The 21,878-nt window shown below is 39.2% G+C and overlaps 1 protein-coding gene across 1 annotated transcript in view; it reads left to right on the top strand.

Annotated features, from left to right (window-relative positions):
* Nucleotides 1–17,441, top strand: part of Ust (uronyl 2-sulfotransferase) — a 333,586-nt gene extending 316,145 nt beyond the window's left edge. Inside the window, exon 8 of the mRNA XM_004856902.4 lies at nt 1,705–17,441. Coding sequence (XP_004856959.1) covers nt 1,705–1,988 — 284 coding nt within the window. The 3' untranslated portion in view covers nt 1,989–17,441. The remainder of the gene's footprint in view (nt 1–1,704) is intronic.
* The last annotated feature ends 4,437 nt before the right edge of the window (nt 17,442–21,878 follow it).

The raw sequence follows: 21,878 nt of genomic DNA, 5'->3' as shown, positions 1-21,878 counted from the left end.
TAAAAACAAGAATGGCAGGAAAAATTATTGGAGCAAATCTTCATAATCTTGGATTTGGCACTGGTTTCTTAAATGTGACACCAAAAGCACAGGCAGTAGATAAAATGAAAAGAAAACCTTAGGGTGGGAGAAAATACTTAGGAATCATCTACTTGATAAATATGCAGAATATATAAAGAATTCCTACAATTCAATAACAACAAACAACAATCCGATTTAAAAAATGAGCCAAAAACCTAATAGACATGGAAGAGATGAAAATGGCCATGAAGCACATGAAAAGATCATTGTCCTTAGAATAAAACATTAGATCAGCATAATTACTTATTAGGAAAATGCAAATCAAAACCACAAGATCCCACATCACACTGGGATGGCTGTAACTTATGAAAAAAGAAGGAAAATAGCAATTGTGGAAGAGGATGTGGAGAAACTGGAGGCCTCAAACATTGCTGGTAGGAATGCAAAATGGTGCAGCCATTGTAGAAAACAGTATAGAGTTTCCTCAAAAATTAGACACAGAGGTACAAGAAGACTCAGAAATTCTACTCCTAGGTATATACCGCAAAGATTTAGGAAAAAGGTCTCAAAAAGATGCTTACATGTTAAATGTCCATCATAATGGCCAAATTGTGGAAATAACCCAAATGTCTCTCAGTGAATGAATGGATAAATTGTGGGATAGCCATACAATGGAATGTCATTCAGTCATAAAAAGAAAGGAAGTACTGATTCACACTACAGCATGGACACATTGTGAAAATATTACACAGTGAAATAACCCAGACACAAATACATGATGAATAGGCAAATTCACACAGATGTGAAGTAGATTAAAGTTACCTGAGATGGATGAGGAGAGGTGGAGGATGAGAAATTATTATTTAATGGGCAAAAAGTTTCTGTTTGAACAGATGAAAGGATTTGGGAAATAGTAGTGATAGTTGCACAACATTGTGTCTTAATGTCACTAAATTGTACACTTTTAAAAAGTGAAATTTGGGCCAGGGATTTAGCTCAGTGGCACCATACCTGCCTAAGAAGTGCAAGGTCCTGAGTTCTATCCCCGTACCAGAAAAAAAAAGTTAAATTTTTGTTTTACTTAATTAAAATTTTGTTAGTAAGTATTAAATATAAAATGTATCTTATTAAGCACTAGTATAAAATTAAACAAATCTTAGCTATTTATAACCACAATTATAAAAGTTCAGAATCTACAAGCTAAAATTATATTTGCAAAAATCTTACAGTCCTTTCTTTTGACAGATGCCTTGTTGAAATATTGAAATGCAAATGGATCCTGTATTAAGTTAAACTTTATATCAATATTTTAATTTTTTTCAAATTCCAAAATCATAGAAAATGATGAGACAACTCTTGTATGCCTTCTTGTAAGCCAAAGCCCTGTATCCTGGTAGAATCAGGAAATAAAAGAGGAAAAACGGGGAGGTTTTGTTATTCAAAATAATGCATAACTAATTGGCCCAATCTTGTGGCTTACATCTCATGAAAGGGAAATTAGATAATTTACATTTAATTAACTAAAGTCAATACTAACACTTAAAAATGGGGAAATCTTGCCACTCGTCTTTGGGAGCGCTTTTCCCCTATGTAGCCTGGTTGTTGAGTTCTTTGGTCTCCACTTCTCTCTGCTAAGCCAGAGCATCTCGAGTGATTGCTCACATGCGCCCGATTCTTTTCCAGAGCATAGAAAACTTGGAAATATGACTGTGACGGTGAAGAAGACTGTGCCCTCCCCGGAGGCTGTGCAGATTCTCTACCAGCGAATGAGATACGAGTATGAGTTCTACCACTACGTCAAGCAGCAGTTCCACCTGCTGAAGCGCAAGTTCGGCCTGAAGTCCCACGTGAGCAGGGCCCCCCTGAGACCGCAGTTCTTCATCCCCACCCCCCTGGAAACTGAGGAGCCGATCGATGATGAGGAGCAAGATGATGAGAAGTGGCTAGAAGACATTTATAAGAGGTGATGCCAACACTGGCATGGGTTGCCTCCATGGCTCTTTCTCCCTTTCCAGAAAGATTTTTGTTTGGGGAAAGAAAAATCCTGAAGCGACTTTAAATTAATGCTTGGGTGCATTAAAAAGAACAAAACATTCCCACATGTTGGGGTCATTGGGAGATGCCCGGTTTTGCGGGTGTTGTTTGTTTAATTTTATTCTGTGCTTTCTCTTGGCTCCTTGGGGTTTTCCCAGGTACACAGATGGCTCCATCACGAGGCATCCTGCCATAAAATACCCTTTCCCTTCCCCTTCCCCATAAGATGGAAGAAAGAGGAGAAATATATTCCACAGCCCAATAATTTATCATTTGTAAAATAACTTGTAAAAATATTACCTCAGTGGTAGAAGATATTCACACTTGTCTATGTCAGTAGAAATATGAAACCACTTCATAGACCAGGGAATCTGCTCTACAAGGATCTAAGAGGAGAAGGTAAGATAAGACCATCAAACAACAGATGTGCCTGCTTAAATGGTTTCTTGCCTCATGGGTAGAATTCTGCCTCAGGTCCATCTCAGGGGACATAGTCATCGAGAGCAGTGCACTTCTCTCTGAAAGAATAAGTTGGCTTGTGCCATGACCCCAACCAATCAGAGCCTGGAGTACCTTTCAAAGTCAAAGTGCATCGCTAGTTCCTTGAGATATTCCATTCCCAATCACCATTCTGACAGTCACCAAAGTATCATAGCAAGGAAAAGGATTTGTTTGCTATGTAAGGAAGAGTATAGGCAGCACGGATCCAATTTGAGGGTCATGTAACAGCAGGAAAAAACATGGGTGTGTGCTTTGCACCCAATCTGAAACATCTCTGCCCCTGGCACTGCTTTAAATGGAAGTCCCAGGAACCAATTTAGCTCTGGCATTAGTTTTTATGGCAGGAATTCTAAACCTGACCACAGACAGTGCATAATCTCTGCACTACCAAATGGGGTCTTATCTGGTATTTGGTACCTGCTTTTAGTAACAAGGGGTCCTCAGTTCTTTTCAGGTGGCAATAGAACTATAGTCTCATTTCTTATGGAATCTGTTTGCTCTTAGGAACCCTTAACAGGGACATCAAAAACAGAAAAGTACGACTTCTGGGTAAGAGACTGTCTGACAAGCTTTATGAGCAGGTGGGTGCCCCTGTGTGACCTGAATAGAGACTGGGCATTCCCATTACCCCCAAATATCCAGCCTGTCCACCTTTCACCCCATCACTTCCCCTTACCCATAGATTTAACACTAGGAGCCAGGATGCAGAGGTGGAAGTAGGAAGGACAAGTAAGCTTGTGACAAATTTTGTCTGCTCTGTGTTCTCCCTTCGAGCCAGCTCATCAAGAGCACTTGCAAAGTGAGTCAGAGGACTTTAGACTCTGACTTTAGGCAATCTGCACATTTTCTGCTTTTCAGAAAACAAGAGTCTCTCTAGAATTTTTTCTTTCTTCACTAAAACTGAGCAGTGACCAAGATACAAAGCAAGTCACTTGGACCCTGCCGAGTGTGTGCTTAAGCTACTTTATCATGAGATGGATTAAGAAGGCTCCAGCCCACAGGCATCCAGTGAAGGCAGGGGCCACAGAGACACAAAGTCCAGCACTTGTGGGGTTTCCTTCTGCTTCACAGCACTGGGACAGCAAAGCAAATAAGGGACAGGTTCTCAGAGTAAGAAATTTCCTTTGTCCTGTGCGGAGAGACCAGAACCTTACTATTAGGCATACTTTAAAAAACAACCTAAAAAACAGCTATCATGTTCAAAACAGTATAAGAAGTGCTACCTGGTATGTTGTGAGTCAGTTCTATTAAATTACATATAAAGAATGATGGTAAGTTTACACACTGTACAATCTCACAATCTGAAAATAAAGTTGCAATGGCTATGTTTTCTCTGCTGTTGTTAGAACACCAGAATAATTGGTCATTCAACAAATCCATCCTCTTTCTGCAAGTTCACATGGGCACTTCTACCTGTGTGTTCAAAGGTATTTATTTTGGGCAGTGATCAGTATAATGTCACAACAAAAGATGCCAACTGATTACTTGTAGGGACTTTTTGTTATTTTGCCCCAACACACAGCCTCTAGTTCCTAAAACTTCATAGGTTTATTTGGCACACATGACAACATTTATTTGGCTCTGGGCCCAATACAGTTTGTACTTCATGAAATATACTGTACATTTTACATAGTTTAATTTAAAAAATACATTTTAAGCTAGTTGATCTTTGACTGCCTTATTTATTATAACCTTTCGGCACATTCCAAGGTTTTAGTTACTCAGGAAGGAGTTAATTAAAATGATTTTATTTTGGTCTGATGGATGTTTTATAAAAGGAAAATTGTTATTATGAACCCTCAGCCTACTTTCTTTGAGTGCTGTAAAAGTGCTTGTAAATTTTTTTCTCCTAAAGGAGAAAAAAATGATATTTGACATTGATGAAAATTCAAAACTATATATGGAACTGAAACATAAGCCTAGCTAAAATAAAAGCAATCTGTGTTTGAGATGAAGTGTTCCTTAACTTATTCATTACCTTATAAATAAATGTATATAAATAAGTTGAAATCTCTTCCATTCTGTTGATAACTGGAAGAGTACCTGTAAATCATCGCAGACCCCTCAGCCTTCTTAATTAGCAAAGCTTTTTTCCTTAAGATGTCATTTTGAAAAGATGTGTTTTTGAAAATCTATCAACTTTCAGCTTTGTAACTATAAGACACCAAAAAAACTGTCTAAAAAATAAACTAGTCCTCTCATTCATTTACCTGTATATACAAAACAGTAAACCATGGATATTATTTCTGTTTCCACTGGTTGGCTTCATGTTAGGGTGCTACATTGGAATCTTTGATGTCTGAAATAGATTATCAAGGCTGCATGTGTACAGTAAGGTAAGGCGGAAAAGAACATGTCACGTCTCTCAAGTGTGTAAGCTGATCTGTTTTTCAGACATTCAGAGCCTCAAATACTGGATGATTGTAATTTCTGAAGAGGTCTTGATCCAGAAATGCCCAATCCTGAAAAATTTCAGTGCTGTGGTCCAATGGAACTTGCAGAGAAGAGACAGACAGAAAGAGAATCCCTATGCTTTCTAGATGTTGCATACTACTTTCCAACCACATGTGACTTATTTTGTAGAAGAAAGGACTCTATCTTGATATTAAGGGAAAGATATTCGTCTAAAGAGGAGAGGCAAATATATCACATGCTAACACTTTCCATTAAGAGGTCACTTAATTAACTTTTGAGCATCTACCAAATTAAAACTTTAAAGTAATGATGGAGCCAAAGTTCATCTCCTGACCTAGAAGCTAGAATGGAAATGGTGAGACACATCCACCCACATCCTCCTGCCACACTGGAATTTTCTGGACTCACCTGTAGGTTTCCTGGAAATTAGGGCTGAAGGACCCACCTCCTGTTGGTTCTCAGGCATATCTTCCAAGACAGATAGAAAATAAGTGTTTTATTCTACAATTTTCTCACCCCTAAAGGGACACAGAGAGGTTTTTGTTTCTTGGTAAACAGACTTGGATCCTGTTTGCCCAGCTCAAAGGCCAAATGAAGGTTATGTCCTACTTCCTGTAGGAAGTTCCACATGGACCCACCTGAAAAACTAGAGTCAAAATGTAGCTCATAAAACTAGTTGAATGTGATGTTCCAGAGGCAAACATGCCTCTGGAAGGCAGAACTAGAGGCTAACCAGGCCCCAACTCTGCCCAGGCCTTGCTCCCTGACTGTTTCGCTGTAGAATTCCTTTCAGCCTAGGGCAGGCTTAGCTCACTGCTCCTAGCACTGCTGATTCTCAAGGAACACCCAGACCCACAGATGTTCACAGGTCACAGAATCGTGAGCTGACCACTTGTGCACTTTGGATTTCAACTTGTAAACATGAGGATTCCCTTTTAAAGGGGGAGGGGTAAGAAGGAAAGAAAAATCACCATGCAAAGAAAAAATGTGAGCTAAGTTTTTCCTTTTGGAATCTTGGCGGGTGAGTTTAGCTCTCTTCAATCTGGCTTTCACCAGATGCTGTATGCTTTGAGCAGGCACGGAGCCGTCTGCCCTTGGCTGTACTGCCAGAACATTCAGACTTGACCTGTAACACGCCTTTTATTCCAGTCCCAAGCAGAGATGGCTCAGAGGATGGAACCTGCCAGACACAGCATGCTGGCTGCATGATGTGAACTGGAGAAGTGAAGTGACGAAATGAGGAAGCAGAGTGATTGCTGAGAGCAAGGGCTGCACACCAGAATAGTCTTGGGTTCAACTCCCAGCTGGTCTATTTCACTGGGCTTAGGAATAAATCACTTGACCTCCCAGTGCCTGAAATCAAACCAGCTGGAAAGCGTTAGAACGTAAGAGGTCTACTGAAATCCACAAACTGCTTCTAGGATGAACTTTTCCCACCCTCTACCCCTAAACTCCAAGAGACTGAGAGCCATAGTCCTTCCTCAGCTGATGAAGGACATGTTGTCATCACAGAACACTGTATCCCTAGCAGGAGAACATAGAATTGCACATATTTCCAGGCTTGTCAAGACCACATCCCTCACATCTGTTAGCCTTGTTGCCCAACCTGCTGGTGAGTTCATAGAAAACAACACTTTTGAAATGTGAATAGAGTCCATATGATGAGGCATATTCTACTACACAAGAATTGGAGTAACAGAGCAGGGACCTGCCCTGAAGAACTGTCAGTCCCCGCTTCTTGACTTGCTTCTGCTATTCTATTTACTATGCTGTTATCCAAGACAGACCACTTTGTGGATTTCCATTTTTCTTGAACATTCTCTAAGAGGAGTTTGTCCAGCTGTGAGTTCCATCTTTAGTTTACAACTTGCACTACAAGCTTCCTCTAACTTCTTCTTCTTCTTTTTTTTTGGTACCGGGGATCGAACTCAGTCCTTGTGCTTGCTAGGCAGGCGGTGGAACCACTGAGCTAAATCCCCAGCCCCTTCCTCTGACTTCTTTAATGTGCAAGTGCCCTGTGTCTTAATGATCCTGTTAATAATGACAAGCTGCACACATAAATTTGAATTAGCATGAGTTGTCACAAGGAAACATTTTTATAAAAATTCAAAATCTAGTATGATTGGGTGCTGCACTTTTTGAAGTCTTGTTTCTCATTCTCAGAAGTAGTCATGACTATGATGTAGGAGAAATGTGGTAGTGATTTCGTGGGCTGATGATGCTTTCAGTATGGCTAATCCTTTTGACCCCACTATAGAACTGGAGTGAATTGAGACTTTAATACATTGTATTAGTAATTTTTCAAATGTGAAAGAGAGTTAGGATACTGACCACAGCTTTCTAAGAGTCATCCTGTTTGTATCAAATCTATTTTCTTTTCTTCTTCAGCACACTTTCATATTTGTTGTCTTTCTTTGATTGGAAGATAATGAAATTCTGACCCAGTGCACAGTCTCAAAGGAATAAGCATTTAAAAAAGTCATTGTTAAATACTTTGGAAAATTCTGCAGTTATGAGTGTGGTGTCACATGACCTGGTGGTATAGTAAGAGCATCCTAAGGTCTATGAGACATACTAAAGTTTTTTTTAAAAAATCAGTTCATCTTTACTAAATAATTACCAAATATTTTAAAATTATTTGACATAGAACCCTTATTGGAGTAAGATCATCATTACCTTGTGGAGCCAACGTTCTGGAGATGATTCTTTGAGAAACATTGCTTCAGTATACATCATGACATTGCATTTCTCCCCATTGGAAGAGTTGCTTTCCTTTCTGCTGTGTCTTAATTTTGGGCTTTCCAAATAGCCCATGTATCCTTCTTAATATTTTGATAAACACAAGATGGGGACCTTTTGCGTAAAATTACTAGAAATCATCTTCACTTTTGCTTATTCTCCCTAGTTACATTCTCTTACCTCAGGAAAAAGTGAAAACTGTTTTTAAAATAAAACGTTTATATACTTTCTCATATTATTTATATACTTTCTCATATTATTTATATACTTCCAGTCAATTCACTACCCCCATAACAATCAGTGTTCAAACTCAGTGGAATAAACATCATCCATCCTTCTTTCTTTCTTCCCGGTTCAAGAGAAAGGAAGGTGGCAGCAAAACAGATTCAGTGGTTCAAACAAGGCTGGTGGTAGGGAATGAGAGTGTGCAGCCATCGTGCACGGGGCACCTATGTTGTTCAGTACACTAGAGGGAGCCGTGTCCACAACAATTTACTCCAGAAGCCCCTGCTTATTTTCCTCTTCTGCTTGAGAGCACTATGGACCAGAAAGAATTCATGGTTAGTAGATTTGAAACAGTGTACACACTGTCACTTGATCAGTTGGTTATTATCTCTCCTGGGTTATATGACAATATCATTTTGTTATTATTTTAAAATACTGTTTTATTTTTACAGCCAGTCTTTATCAGATCATCTTTCCTGAGTGTGTTGTAGAATTACAAGTTTGAAATTCTGATTTGACAATTGAGAAGTGACCCATGTGTTGACTGTCACAGGTAAATCTTAGGCAACATCATAACTGCAGCTATAAAGGTTAAGTGGGAAGTATCAAAAAAGTAAGGTTGTAGGAAGATGTCAAGAAAGCTACACTGTCCCATTAGCAAGACAGTAAAAACTGGGAAAAAAAAATGATTCAGATAACTCTGTTTCAATTTTTTTAATACACAAGGATTTATTGGCGCAAATGATGGCTAAATATGAAGAATATGAGAGATCAAGACCTCAATAAGGTGGTTTTATGTGGGATTTGAGCTACATTTCAAGGTACAGTAAAATCTGCAGATATTAACAGAGCATATCTACATGAAAGGTGTTATCCTTGTTTACATACTGGGGGAAAAAAGGCTCCAGGAAATTCAATAATGAGCCAGTGGTATCATAGGAAACAGCCAGTCTAAGATGCATAGCTGAACCCAATACCCAAGTTATTTTCATTGCTTGTAAGAAACAATATAAGATTGTGTCTGATTGCTAAGGATTCTGAAAGAGATATTTCCTTTACGGGGCAATGAGGAGCCCTTAGACATTTCAGAATGGACCCAGGGGAACTGTTTTTCCTTTTCTAAATTAATTAGCAGGTGAGCTGATGACTCACCCTTTGTCTCCTCCCAAAAACACACACACTTTTCCTTGCAGGCTCCATATCCTGAGAGGCTGATCCCCTGTGGACTGTGTCCTCTGGGTCCCTGCCCACCACCTTTCAGTTAGGTTTCCCCACTGGCTGGCACTCAGGACATAGGAACCATCTGTGTTCAGCTCCTGTGATATAATGGGTAAAGACAAGGCAAACTTACGGTCATCCTCACATATGCCCTGGGGAACAGTCTGTGGGATTAAAAGGAAGGATAGAAGCCAGAAATTGAAGATAGTCCTTGACTAATTTCAATCAATGGAAAAGATGTCCTGCAAAAAGGTGCTCAGTACTTACTTACTGAGTACAGTGGGCCAAAAAAGAGCTAAAGGACTAAACAGCATTCACTGAGTATTTTCAGCTTGGGTAGCAACACAAGTGAAATAAATGAGACAGTGAACAAGGAAGCTGACTTATATGAACAGAGGAGTTCAGTTTGGGATGTGTGGATGAGCTGACCTCCGCACGATTGCCCACCCTCGGTGTCTTTATCTTCAGAGGCCAGGTTCCCAATGGGGATTACAACAGCCCTTCTTTGTGGTCTTGAGCAGCTTGGACTGGATTCCAAATTCCTTCCAGTCAGTCCATGAGTACTATACAAATTAATCATTTTCTAGAACCACCATGATATGAAAAAAGTTTGGGAAGCCGGGCTCTAATTTTCTCTATCCAAAATAGACAGGGTTTTTTGTTAGTTTGTTTTTAATTCTTTTTCTTGAAACAAGACTTTTCTATCCTGGCTCTGTAATTCTTTTTCTTTTACAGTACTCATTATTTGACTTCCAGGTAAACATGTACAGAGAGCAGATTACAGATTCACCATCAGTAACTTGACCTGTTTAATTATCCTAGCAAAAATGATAGATTACAAACCTACTTATCTCAGACTACTTCAGACCAGATGGGGTGGAACATAGAAAAACTGACCTAAAAGCAAACCTTCGACCTGAGTAGCAGCCTCAAACAAACTGGGACCAACCTCTCACAGAATTAAGTCCTCCCCACCCTCTGCAAAATAAAACCAGGTCTGAGACACATTTTACAATCCTAGTGCTAAAAGTCAGTAACCTATACACCTAGAGTCTCCACTTTTACCCACTTAATGATTAGAAGATAAAGTTTTTCTATAATTATAAATTTGTTGATCAACTAAACTCTGATATTAATATCAATATGTAGTCTTCATAGTCATTCAAAAAGAGATTTTTCTACATAATATTTGACACTGAAATATGCTAAAATTGAAATAGTATTAAGTTAGTATTTTAGAATGCATAAATTTAAAATACAAGGGTTGTTCATTTGACTGACTAGTTTAGAGATCAAAGATAAAATTTTATTTCAGTTGAATATAACTATGCAGCACATTTGTACAGTTCCATATCATGTTTTAAAATGCTGTCTTGTGTGTTTTATCAACCCTAGGTGTGAATGGTTATATGGGTTAAGAAACTAAAGCTCCAAGAGGCAAATATATTTACACCAGGTGACATGGTTGGTAGTAGATTCTAGAACCTTCTGCCTCCTTGTCTAGCATTCTTTTGTCCAAATTATGCTGCCATAGCCAATGTATAACAATCATTGTCATTTTTCTTCATACATTGGATACATTTAGCACATAGTAACATCAGGGTTCTCCTGGGAGCTGATGGAAGTGAGTGCGGCATAGTAGGCACAGCAACTTCTTATGTGGGCTTAAAAATAAAAAACTCTAATTCCAGACACCAATCTAACATGGAAGACTGGGCTAAGATCTGTGTTATACCTGGTTTGGTCCTTATGACATTCTACCTACAGTATCACTTTAGCTCAAATTATAGTTTCAAGGAAGCAAAGAAAAAAGAAATGTGAAAATCCCCCCTTACCCCACTCTTTACAAATTGGTGTGCAGCACAGAGGGAAGTGGAGAGACGGGGAAGGGGAAAGGAGGTCAGGGATCAACCTCTATCTTACTTACCTCCCTTCCCTGAAACCTGCATTTCCAGGCACTTAATCCCTATGATGGTCAGGTGAGATAAGAGCAATGTGTGTTTTAGTTGGAACTTGCACTGAGGCTGTTGTTGGCAAATCCAGGCCTCTAGATATTTTCCTGACTGGTCAGAACACTAACCAGAAGCTCAGAAGAACTGTAAGGACAAAAATAGGTCACTGCTGGCTTCTTCCTCTACACAGATCCAGTAAACACTCTTAGATCTCAGGAAGTTCATGTATTCACCCTTCTACATGCCCTCTTTTCTTGTCTTCTCTTTTATTGCTTTATAAAATAGAATAAATAAAATATACCACTCAAAATTAAAATTACTTTATTTTATAACAGCAGAAACAGCTCTGTAATCCAATGAAGTGACAGGATTTACTTATATCACACAAGAGAACATGAATAAGGTGAATTTGGGAGTGGGAAGGATTTTAAACAAGTCAGAGAGAAATCACAAAGGAAAACTAGTAGAAACTCTGAGGATAAAAAAAAAACCCATACAAGTCAGGCATAGTGGCACACCTCTGTAATCCCAGCACTCAGGAGGCTGAGGCAGGAGGATTGCCATGAGTTTGAGGCCAACCTGGACTACATAGTGAGCTCAAGGCTAGCCTGAACTGCTATATCAAAACCCTGTCTCAAAACAAAAACAAAAAAGAAAAATACACAAAAAAGTGAGCAACAAATTGATTAGAAGAATATTTACATTAGATATGGCAAATAAAAGATCAAAATTACCAACCTGTAAAGAATTTACATAAAGTAAAATATGTGCAAAGAACCTAGCCCTCAGAATTTAGCTATGCAAAAAGCTAAGAAACAAGAAAAAGTGTTCCTCTCATTAATAGTCAAATAAATCCAGAGTGAAGCAATGTGACACCACTGTTGATACTTTAAGGCAAATGGATTTAACTGCTGATACCTGGGGATGAGAACACAGGGAACTATTCTCATTCTGCCTGTGATGGGAGTAACACTGGCACATTCTGAAGAGTAATCTGACAAATCATATCAAACCCCTCAATAAACATTGAGATTCTCTGATAAGTTTGAGCATGCCCCAGAATGCTGATTGCATAGCTATAGCCTCAGATCCGGAATCTAGAATCATTTAAAGCTAATCTCCATGTCAGATCAAATGACTGAAAGTCTTGGTCCAAAATACAGTGATAACAGTATCTCTCAACCTCCAAGAAATGTAAACACAGCTTTTACTTGAATTACCATAGAACAATGTAGGCTAGAGAATGTTGCTTAAAGAAAAAAAAGTTAAACTGGTCCTGTTATCTGACAGGCAGCCTGGGTGTAAACCTCAAAACTCTTTTCTACTCATTGTGCTGTCCTAAGCAGCCCCAAAGGTGGAGATAGTTTAACATAGTCTGCTTACCCTGTTATCTTCAGTAGGGTATTCTGAGTTCAATAAAAACACACATTTCCCAACCACAGGTAATTTTTCACACTTTCAGTATAGATGTAGCTAGGGCTGGATTTGAAGTTAGGGCTTTTTATTTGGATGAGTTATGCTTTAATTAAGAAGGTCACTCTGAAATTTCACTATGTCAAATACTCCTAGAATAATTAAACCATATCCCAGTACTTCTAACTAATTGCATTATACTTAAAAATTTGTTGAAATGGAATTGGCTGTGAATAGCACAAATCCACATATAATTGTTCTGGTAGAGTATTTCTACCAATTTGCTGAGATTTTAGCAGAGCTCAGATAGCTTCTAGGTGTCAAATTAATACAGGGATTATTTTCTAGCTCTTTCATACCTTGTAAATTTGTTATCCTCAGCATCAAATTCATAAATGAGAGAAGAGACTCATAATTTTTATGGTCATAACCTAGGCTGGAACAATCCCCTTATTGTCTGTTTCTTCATAGAGCCAACAAGACAAGTTCTACCTCCTTAGCAAACAGGATGATCTAAAATTCTGAACCATTCATTAATCCTGACGTGTCTCTGTTTTTTTGTTTTCCCTCTGTCCTGCATGGTGCCAGACACACAAAGCTAGTCCATTTTTGTGTCCAGAAATACTGGTGATTTCATGTTCTTCCCCCCGGGTCAAATTTTATTCTTGACTATTTATAAATATACTTTTGTTAATTATGTCTTTACTGGTTTCAGGTGAAACCAGTAATCCAACTCTAACTAGTTCAGACAAAAAGGAAATTTGTTGAAAGAGCAGAAGGGTATCTATAAAATCAGAGGGAAAATGGAAGAACCATAATGAAAGGACAAGAAATAGCTAGACTTGAAGACAACTGGCATCTGCCACCTATCTGGAATCTCTGATTCTCTCACATAGACCAGCAGAAAATGTGTCTCCTTTTCACCAACCAAAAGCTCCCAAATGTCATTCTCACAACTTCTGTCACCAAAGAGATACTGGCCCCTTCCTAGTTACCTTTCACAAAAATCTTAGGGAGAAAAAAAAAGAACCATTAATTGGTTTGGCCAGAATGAAGCCTCTGAACCAATCAGAAGGCCAGGAGAAAAGTTCCCATGGCCTAAATCACGTGATGCCAGAGACTGATTAACCCTGTGAACCCAACAGCCACCCAGAGGAGAGGCTACTTCAGTGTCTATTCAGACTTGCTTTTGAAAACTCTGTCCACTATTTCAATGCTCTGTCACAAGGTATAGCTACTTCTGTGAGAATAAACAAGGAACAATATATCTTTAAATTGGAAAAAATAACAAAATTTGGAGAATAAAATAAAAATCAGCCACAATCTTGTCATCCACACATAAGCATTATTCACATTTTTGTGCATGTTCTTCTAGTCATATATATTTTTTCGATATATTATTGAGATCATGTTAAATATAAAATCTTATGTATTTAAAAAGAATATGCTCAATAAAACTTTATCCTTATAAATCCATTAGATCAGGGAATCTACAACACATCAATAGATCCATGACTTCGTGAATTTATGTGCCAAATCACATTGGTATAAACATATTAGTGTGTATTTCTCCTGAGAAAGGGTTCATATTTTCACTATAGTCTCAAAATTATCCATTACCAAGAAAAAGTTTAAGGGCTTTGACACTCAGGGTTTTAAAGCACTTTCACATAAATTACAAGACAAATATGCATGGATGCTGCACATATAATATTGTCAACTAATGTCAAGTGATACAAAAGTTTGTGACACCAGGCACACTGTAACATATAAATGCATGAATTTAAGCCACAAATGTTTTAGCCGGAACTTAGCTGGTAGGTGAGTCTTACTGCTTCCAAAACTCATCACAGGAAAGCTCCCTTACCATCATGTGTTGACTAATTCTTGTGAAATGGTTCAAAGGGCTTGTTCTTATGAACTTCAGGGCTTAACAGTCGAAGGAAACTGTCAAGTAAAGGAGGGAAAGCAGCAAGTCAGTGCAGTATGGAAAGGATAGTAGGAGACATGGTGCTGCATCTGAGGGCTGGCATTTGATATTGATGGTGAATTACACAGGCATGGATGGAGCTGACCAAATCAGTTTAACCTAAAGCTGTACACTACCTAAACTACCCCCGATCCTGGGAACTGATAAGAGTTTGCAGCAGTGACTTCAGGGCAAGATCATTCAAGATAATCCAATCCCAAACATGGGTTTTTTTCTCCCCTGGGAAAATTATCATGCTCAGTTATATAAATTAACCCAATAAGCCAACTATTACTTGTATCCTTCCCATGGTGAATTGTGCACAGCTTTAGTGTATTTTTCCCTTCAGCATTCTTTTTGAGTCTGCCCTGGCTAAATTTATTTGACAGTAACAGATATTCACAGTACCTGTCCCCGAGAACACACTTTTCCTAATGTTTATTTTCCAACTGAACATTGGAAAATAGCCTTTCACTCTCAACAAGAACAATGGGTACAGTTTGCACTCTCCTTGGGTTAGCCCAAGGACCCCAGGCAGCCAATGAACAAACCCAAGCTGCCATATCAATAGTGAGCTCTCAGGTCAAAGAAGCATTTCGTGGACTTTCTTTTGTGCCCTCTCCTTGCCCTTTAAAATGCTTGCATTCGTTCCAGTCCATTCTGTGATTTGCTATATTGTTAACTGCCATTTTCCTCAGAAATGAGGAGAACAATTTCTCAATTATAAAACCCTTTTAAGCTTCTGAAAGTCAAACTCATTCTGTGATGCTTCTTGTTTGGTTCCCATTCAGCACATGTGAAGCAAAATTTAAAGTACACCTTGATGAGTACTGATAAAATTTGTTCTTTGCCACTTGGAAAGGAAGAAGACAAAACACCAAAGAAAGTCCAGTGTCAGTGTCTGGGAATTGTAAGGCCCACATTATAGTCTTAACTCCTCTAACTCCATCCTGATTTTGAGACAGTCACCCTCAGCTTCAGTGTCTCATTTTCTGGAAAGTACAATTTCACCATCTCATCCTAGGAATGTTAAGATTAATTCTGAAATCCTGTCAGTAAAGTGTTTTGAGTTTTTCAAAAGAAAATGATCTAATAACAAATCAGAGTACATTGCTAAAACAACTTTCAATTATACCAAGTATATATAGTGAATAAACTTGCCCTTCTCCTATAACTGAGTTAAAGAATTATTCTATACATTAATCTGGGTTTTCTCAGCCCAAATCTACTGGAAAATATGGTCTCCAATGATAAGAAAAGGCATTAAATGTCACTTAATTTCATTTTCATAAATTACATGCTTATATTGTTACAAACATCTTCTGTTTTCTTCATTAATTAATATTTCCATACTTAATATTGATATTTCACAAAATAGTCTTCTATAACAATCTTCAGGGATTATTAGTATGTCATAAAAGCTTGTCACTGCCATTGTCTGAATGTGATGCTTACAATTCATATGTTGAAACTTACTAGCCAATATGATGGTATTAAAAAGTACACTTTTTAAAATGTGAAGTCCTGAGGGCAGAGCCCTCATGAATGGTTTAGCAACCTGATAAAGAGGTTTCCAGGGAGCTCTTTGTCTCTTCTACCACATGAGGATCCTGAAAGGAGGCACCATCTATGAAGCTCTCACCAGACACTGAATCTGCTGACACCTTGGTTTTGGACTTCCTAGCTTCCAGAACTGTCAGCAATAATGTTTTGTTGTTTATAAATTAGTCTGAGGTATCTTAATATAGCAGCCCAAATATAGTCACATTTTCATATAACACATGGACATTAAGTACAACACAACATCTACTTAAAAGTATATTCATAAATGTTGTCACTGGATTCTGGGTTCCTGATCCTTGAGTCCATTAATTTCACTTTTTATTTTAGCCCCGGAACCCAAATAACCTATGTAATCCTGATCATTCAATAGCAATAAAATATAATTTACCTGAGTAAATTGTTGCAGATGAAAATATCCATTCATTCCTTTGTTTGACATAAATAAACAAGCAAAATAATTTGGTAATAATAAATTCAAGGCAGTAAAACAATGATAGGATAAAAGATCATTGGATTAAGGTGAGTTTTGTTTAGTAGCCTAATTCATTTACTTAAATAATTCATTTTACAAATTTGGGATAAATTTAAACTAAACTCTTGCAGAAGCCAGAAAGAAGGATGTTTTTAAATGTTTTTTTCATTTAGAATTTAATCAATGACTATGTACCTTGCTTTTCATAAGTTGAATACAGGAACAGATCCCATTTCTCTTCTCCTTTTTGAAGACTGAGAAAATGAAGGCCCTTGACAAAATGTCATGGCATATATATTAACCAGAAGGGTTTCTTTGTGACCCAACAGTCAGGAAGACAAAGTTGCAAGTATCATTCTACATTAATTTTGCCTTCTTTCCATCATAGTCAATCCACATCATGAAGGGAAGGCACACCTAGATAATGTCAGACATGGACTGCCAGTCCTCTTCCTCACAAGTCTTTTCTGCCCCATCCCAGGAATCCACACAGTCCCTGAGTATGAAAACAATGCAAAGAGTGAAAAGGTGGCAAAAAGCAAAGTATAGCTGACCAAAATTGATATTTGAACTCATTAAGATAGTGACTTGTGAAAGTCTTTGATGAACACTTGAATTTTGATAAAAACAAAGCAAAATAATGTTCCCTTCCAGAGTAAAATGAAAGGGCAGGAGATATTGTTGATTTTCATTTGGAAACCAAAAAATATCCTCAACTCTTAAATTCTTAATCCAGCACTTTCTTTTGGCTTTTAGGAAAAAATCTAGTCTCAGGTGAAGTTTTTAATTTCCAATTGTTCATTCATTGTTTGGCTAAAACCTGAACTAATTAGTTATGAGGAGAAAGAAATGAGCAATAAACACACACCTATGAGAGCACACAATGCAAAACACACACACACACACACACACACACACACAAGTTAAAACCTCATTTGCCTCTTGGTTTATTGGACTATATTAAAACCAGGGGCTAAAATACAGTAGCTTTAAGGGATGGTCTCCTAGTTCTAGTCTGACAATTCTTCTACCTGTCATATCTCCACCAGGTTTCCTACCATAGTCAGATGACCAATTTAAAGTCCAGACAACTCTAGAAAGCCACATATTTAGCCATGTGGCTATGTCCTCAGTGCCGCCCTCAGATCTCAGGAGACCTCCGATGCTCACTCCATGCAGTTCTCATCACACTGTACTGCCAGTGCCCATGTGACTATGTCCTTCCCCTCCAGTCCCTCTGGGAGGATAGGCTCCTGTCTGTCTGGTTCCCTGCTGGATCTGCCACACAGAGCAGAGCACTCAGAAAGAATGAAGGAAGGAAGGCATGAATGGCTGAGGGAATGAAGTGACCTGCTCCTTTTCCACTGAGCAAAGGGAGGTGGGGAAAATGTAGTGAGAAAGAGGAATCACAGGAAACAGGACAGATGAAGAGAAGAAAAAGTGACAGTAACTGGCCGCCCCTGAGAAACCATCACTGATAGAACTAGAATTCCACTGGCCAGCTTTTAAGAGATACTAGATGGGCATTTTAGTTAAACAGGTTCAAAATCCAAAAGGAACAAAATGGGAAGAGGGAAAATCATTCACTATGGGAATTCTACACTGAACGAACCAAGCAGGTAGGTCCCATAAATCAGACTTTCCCCTGTTCTGTGGTGTGTAGAATGATTTACTGCATCCATAAAGGAAATTAAAGGACCTAAGCTGAGAGACACTCCAGAGGCCCTGAAGCCAGGCGGGTGCAGACACAGACCTCTGGTGACTCAGGAGAGCAGAGGGCTCACGGCTGGCCCTGAGCTCACAGGTGACTAGGTGGTGGTGTTTCAAAGAACTGAGGAGTCATTAGCCGATCTGTCACACAGCTGGTTGACACAGTGGAATGTCATTAGCTTAGCACAGGGAGGCCTCTGATCCAGCTGCAGCTTTCTTCTTTCTTCTGTCTTCCTGGGTTTGCATTGCTTTGCTCAGGTTTAGGGGGCTGAGATATTTCAACAGCAGATAATCATCAGCAGATAGTCAGGTCATACTCCTTGTAAAAGTCATGAGAACACTGAAGAAGGAATAGCTATGTTCATGCTTCACACCATACAAATAAAGTAACTGTGGATAAAAATAAAAGTGCAAAGTCCCTGTGATGAGTGTTACCAATAAATGTTTTGCTTAAAAAAAAAAAAAGCAAAACAAATGAAAAGAAAAAATAAGAGTGGTTTCAGAAGAATAGCAACTGATCAGCACATTTTATCAATCAAAGAAAGCGAAACCCAGATACACTACACATCCAGGGAGGAAAATGGAAATTTAAGAGAATGAGAAGTTTTAGGTTAGAGGAGAGATGCCTTGACTAAGAGGTCTCCAGTAGTCCTATCTAAAGTTTGTCATCAAACTGAAACCAAATGTACAGTGTTGGGTGGTGAATTCTAAACCAGATGTTCAGCATGTTGCCCACAACATGGATTCCAGAGCTACCCTATTCTTGAACTATGTTGAGTTTCTATGTATAAAGCAGAGATCCCAGACTTTGGGATGTATGAACCCAGAAAAAAATATTAATGGAAACATGAAACAATTTTCTGTTCCCCTCCATACACAAAGTTGGTCAAGTAAAAACAAAGAGGGCAAGGTGGAGAGGTGGGGCAAGAGAGAACTACAAGCTACTATCACCACGATTTTGAGAAAATAAAAGCCTGCCTGAGACTTAACTCAGTGGTTCCACCACCTGCCTCGCAAGCACAAGTTCTTGAGTTTGGTCCCCGATACCAAAAAAAAAAGGAAAGAAAGAAAAGAAAAAGAAAATAATACCCAGTTTAAGTGAAAAGAACTAAGAACATAATCCTCAAATTAAAATGATGAATTTATATTTGTGAACAAAGTCACCCATTCCCCTTTTTTCCAAGGCAAGCTTTGGTAGCTGGTGGATGACATAGTGAAGAAGAATATGAGCTTTGTAGAAACACAGGTTCAAATACCAATTCTCTCACCTACTAACTAACCAGGACAGGTTCCTTCAAGTACCTGAGAGTTGTTCTCACTCTCCTGGAAAACAGGCATATGTACTTTAAGGGTGGTTGTGAATGAGCCAGGCACGTTAGGACTTCATGAACAGGAGATGCTTCATTCCTGGGAGTACCCTGGTTCTCCTACATCTCCAGTCTGAGTGTGGATGTGTGGATGTGTGGGTGTGTGGGTGCTGGGGCCAATGGCAGGGAAGATGATCACTCAGTACGTCCAACCCCAGTGAGAAAGCTGTCCATCTTTGAGACTACAGACTCTCTTCAGGCCTAGTTTTGTGGGATCCAGTCCTCATCTTCCTACAAGAGTCTCATTTAAACCTGGTCTCACCTGACTAAAGACACCAGAAGAGACAAGTTAAGTGGGAGGGGCCTCTGGGTCCTGCCCTTCCCAGAATCTCCTGGGCCAATGCTGGAAGCCCCATAAAACTGCTAGGAAACCCATCATTTTGATTTAGAATGAAATTGATTTGTTTGTCGGCCATAAAGACAGATGGAGTAAGTGTTGCCAGAAAAATAGAGGATTTGGCCATGACTGGCTCCGATTTTATGTAGACCTTTTTAGTTACAAGATTTATATCAGAGGGTAACATGTGGCTGTAAAATGTAAAGAGAGTTAAGTTTGATCACACTCCTGCCTCCTTCCCTCCTGCAGGCAAATGACTTGCAAGTCATCGTGGAAAGGGCTAAGGCTCTGGATTTGAGAGTCATACATTCAGTTAGGGATGAAATGATTTAACCCCTTCCCAGGGATATCCTGAAATACTGTTCCAAATGTCATCTTGGTCAGAATTAAAATTGAACTCTGGAGCTACCTCAATTGTGAGGAAAATGGAACCCTAAGAACAATGGGTCTTCCCCAGGCTGTCAGGAGACTTGAGCTCCCAATTGTGCCTTTCTTGTTCATCTATTTATTCCTCAATTCCCCAGTAGCAATATATGACTAATTCTAGTCCTTTCCCTCTGACAAGACTTTAGAAAAGATCAAAGAAAACTATAAATTTGAAAAAGTTCACAGCACCAATATGGAATAATTTTGATCACAGTAATTTTAGTGGAATTTCAGCTTGAAGCTTTCTTTAAAGGTCCGAAGTTTAAAATAAAAACACACAAGTCCAAAAAAATGCCTGTGCAAGTCTTTGAGACCTCACTGAGAATTTGGTTCTCAGTGTAGATGTCCTCAGAGGTCCTGGAGGGTGTCACACCTCTTGGAAAGCCAGGTAACTCAGTTTCCAGCACCACCATGAATCCAATTCGATCACCTTGGACCCTCAAGGGCATCCTTAGGATTCTGGAGTTTTCCAGAGAACCTTATTCTCCCTGGTCTCTTCTCCCCTGGATTCCTACTGCTCTGTGTTGCAGGTTTGGGGAGGGTGAAAAGGGAACAGAGACAGTTCTTACCTCACACCACAAAACAGACTTCAGACAGATTGCCAGCCCTCACCTAAACTACGGTACTTTTTCTCCTGCCTGCCTTCTCTGCAGGTGCAAACCCCTCACTTTCCTCCCACTGTCTCCTCAGCAGCATCTTTCCCTTCCTAGTACCTTGCTGCTGGCTGACAAAGGTGTCACCCTATCCAAGCAGGCTTTACCAGGCATTATTTTTTCAAACAAAGGCAGATCCTTCCTCAAGAAGAGCTTAGATGCCAGCTGTTACCATACTAGCATCTGGGAGAACAGTACTGTCCCAAACTGCTAGGTGAGTATTCCAGTGGCTCTCAAAATAGCCATCAGCATTACCTGACAATTTGTTAGAAATACACATGTGGATGCTGTAGATCTACTAAGTCAGACTGAAGGTGAAGCTCAGGAATCTATGTTTTAGCTAAAGTCTCCAGCACACTATAACATGGTTACAGTATGAGAATCACTGAATTACCCAAGGACAAGCAGGTGTCTACCTTACAAGCAGTTATAAGATGAATACTTGTCAAATAAATGAATGGACAAACTACTGGCGTCTCATGAAGGAGAAAAGGAAGCAATATAAAACACAATTTCTGAACAAGCAACAATGAGAAAACAACACATGAACTAGAAGTCACTGAGCAAGTCAACATACACATGTTTAGCCTGTGTTTCTAAAGATGCAGATGAGGAAACTGAGACCATGAAACCTGACCAAGGTGTGGGAGAACAGAGCTGGCCCAAGGCCCAGCCCTCTGGCCTCCAGGTGCTATGACATTTCCCAGCCCCACACTCCCACCTGGGTGCAGGATGATTAATAGCTGAATTTCCTGAATCAGACCTCAGTTCTGCAGGGTGAAAACACAGTGTGGGCTGGAGGAGTTGGGGAAATTGTGCTGGGCTCTTTTTGAGAGCAAGAAAGATCTGGATGAACAGAGATT

This window comes from Heterocephalus glaber, unplaced genomic scaffold (assembly GCF_053883595.1).
Source record: "Heterocephalus glaber isolate CG9 unplaced genomic scaffold, H.glaber_assembly_v1.0 deba00001593, whole genome shotgun sequence".
Classification (NCBI taxonomy): Eukaryota; Metazoa; Chordata; class Mammalia; order Rodentia; family Bathyergidae; genus Heterocephalus; species Heterocephalus glaber.
Note: the sequence above shows the minus strand (reverse complement) of the source record. Positions and strands in the feature narration are given on the sequence as shown.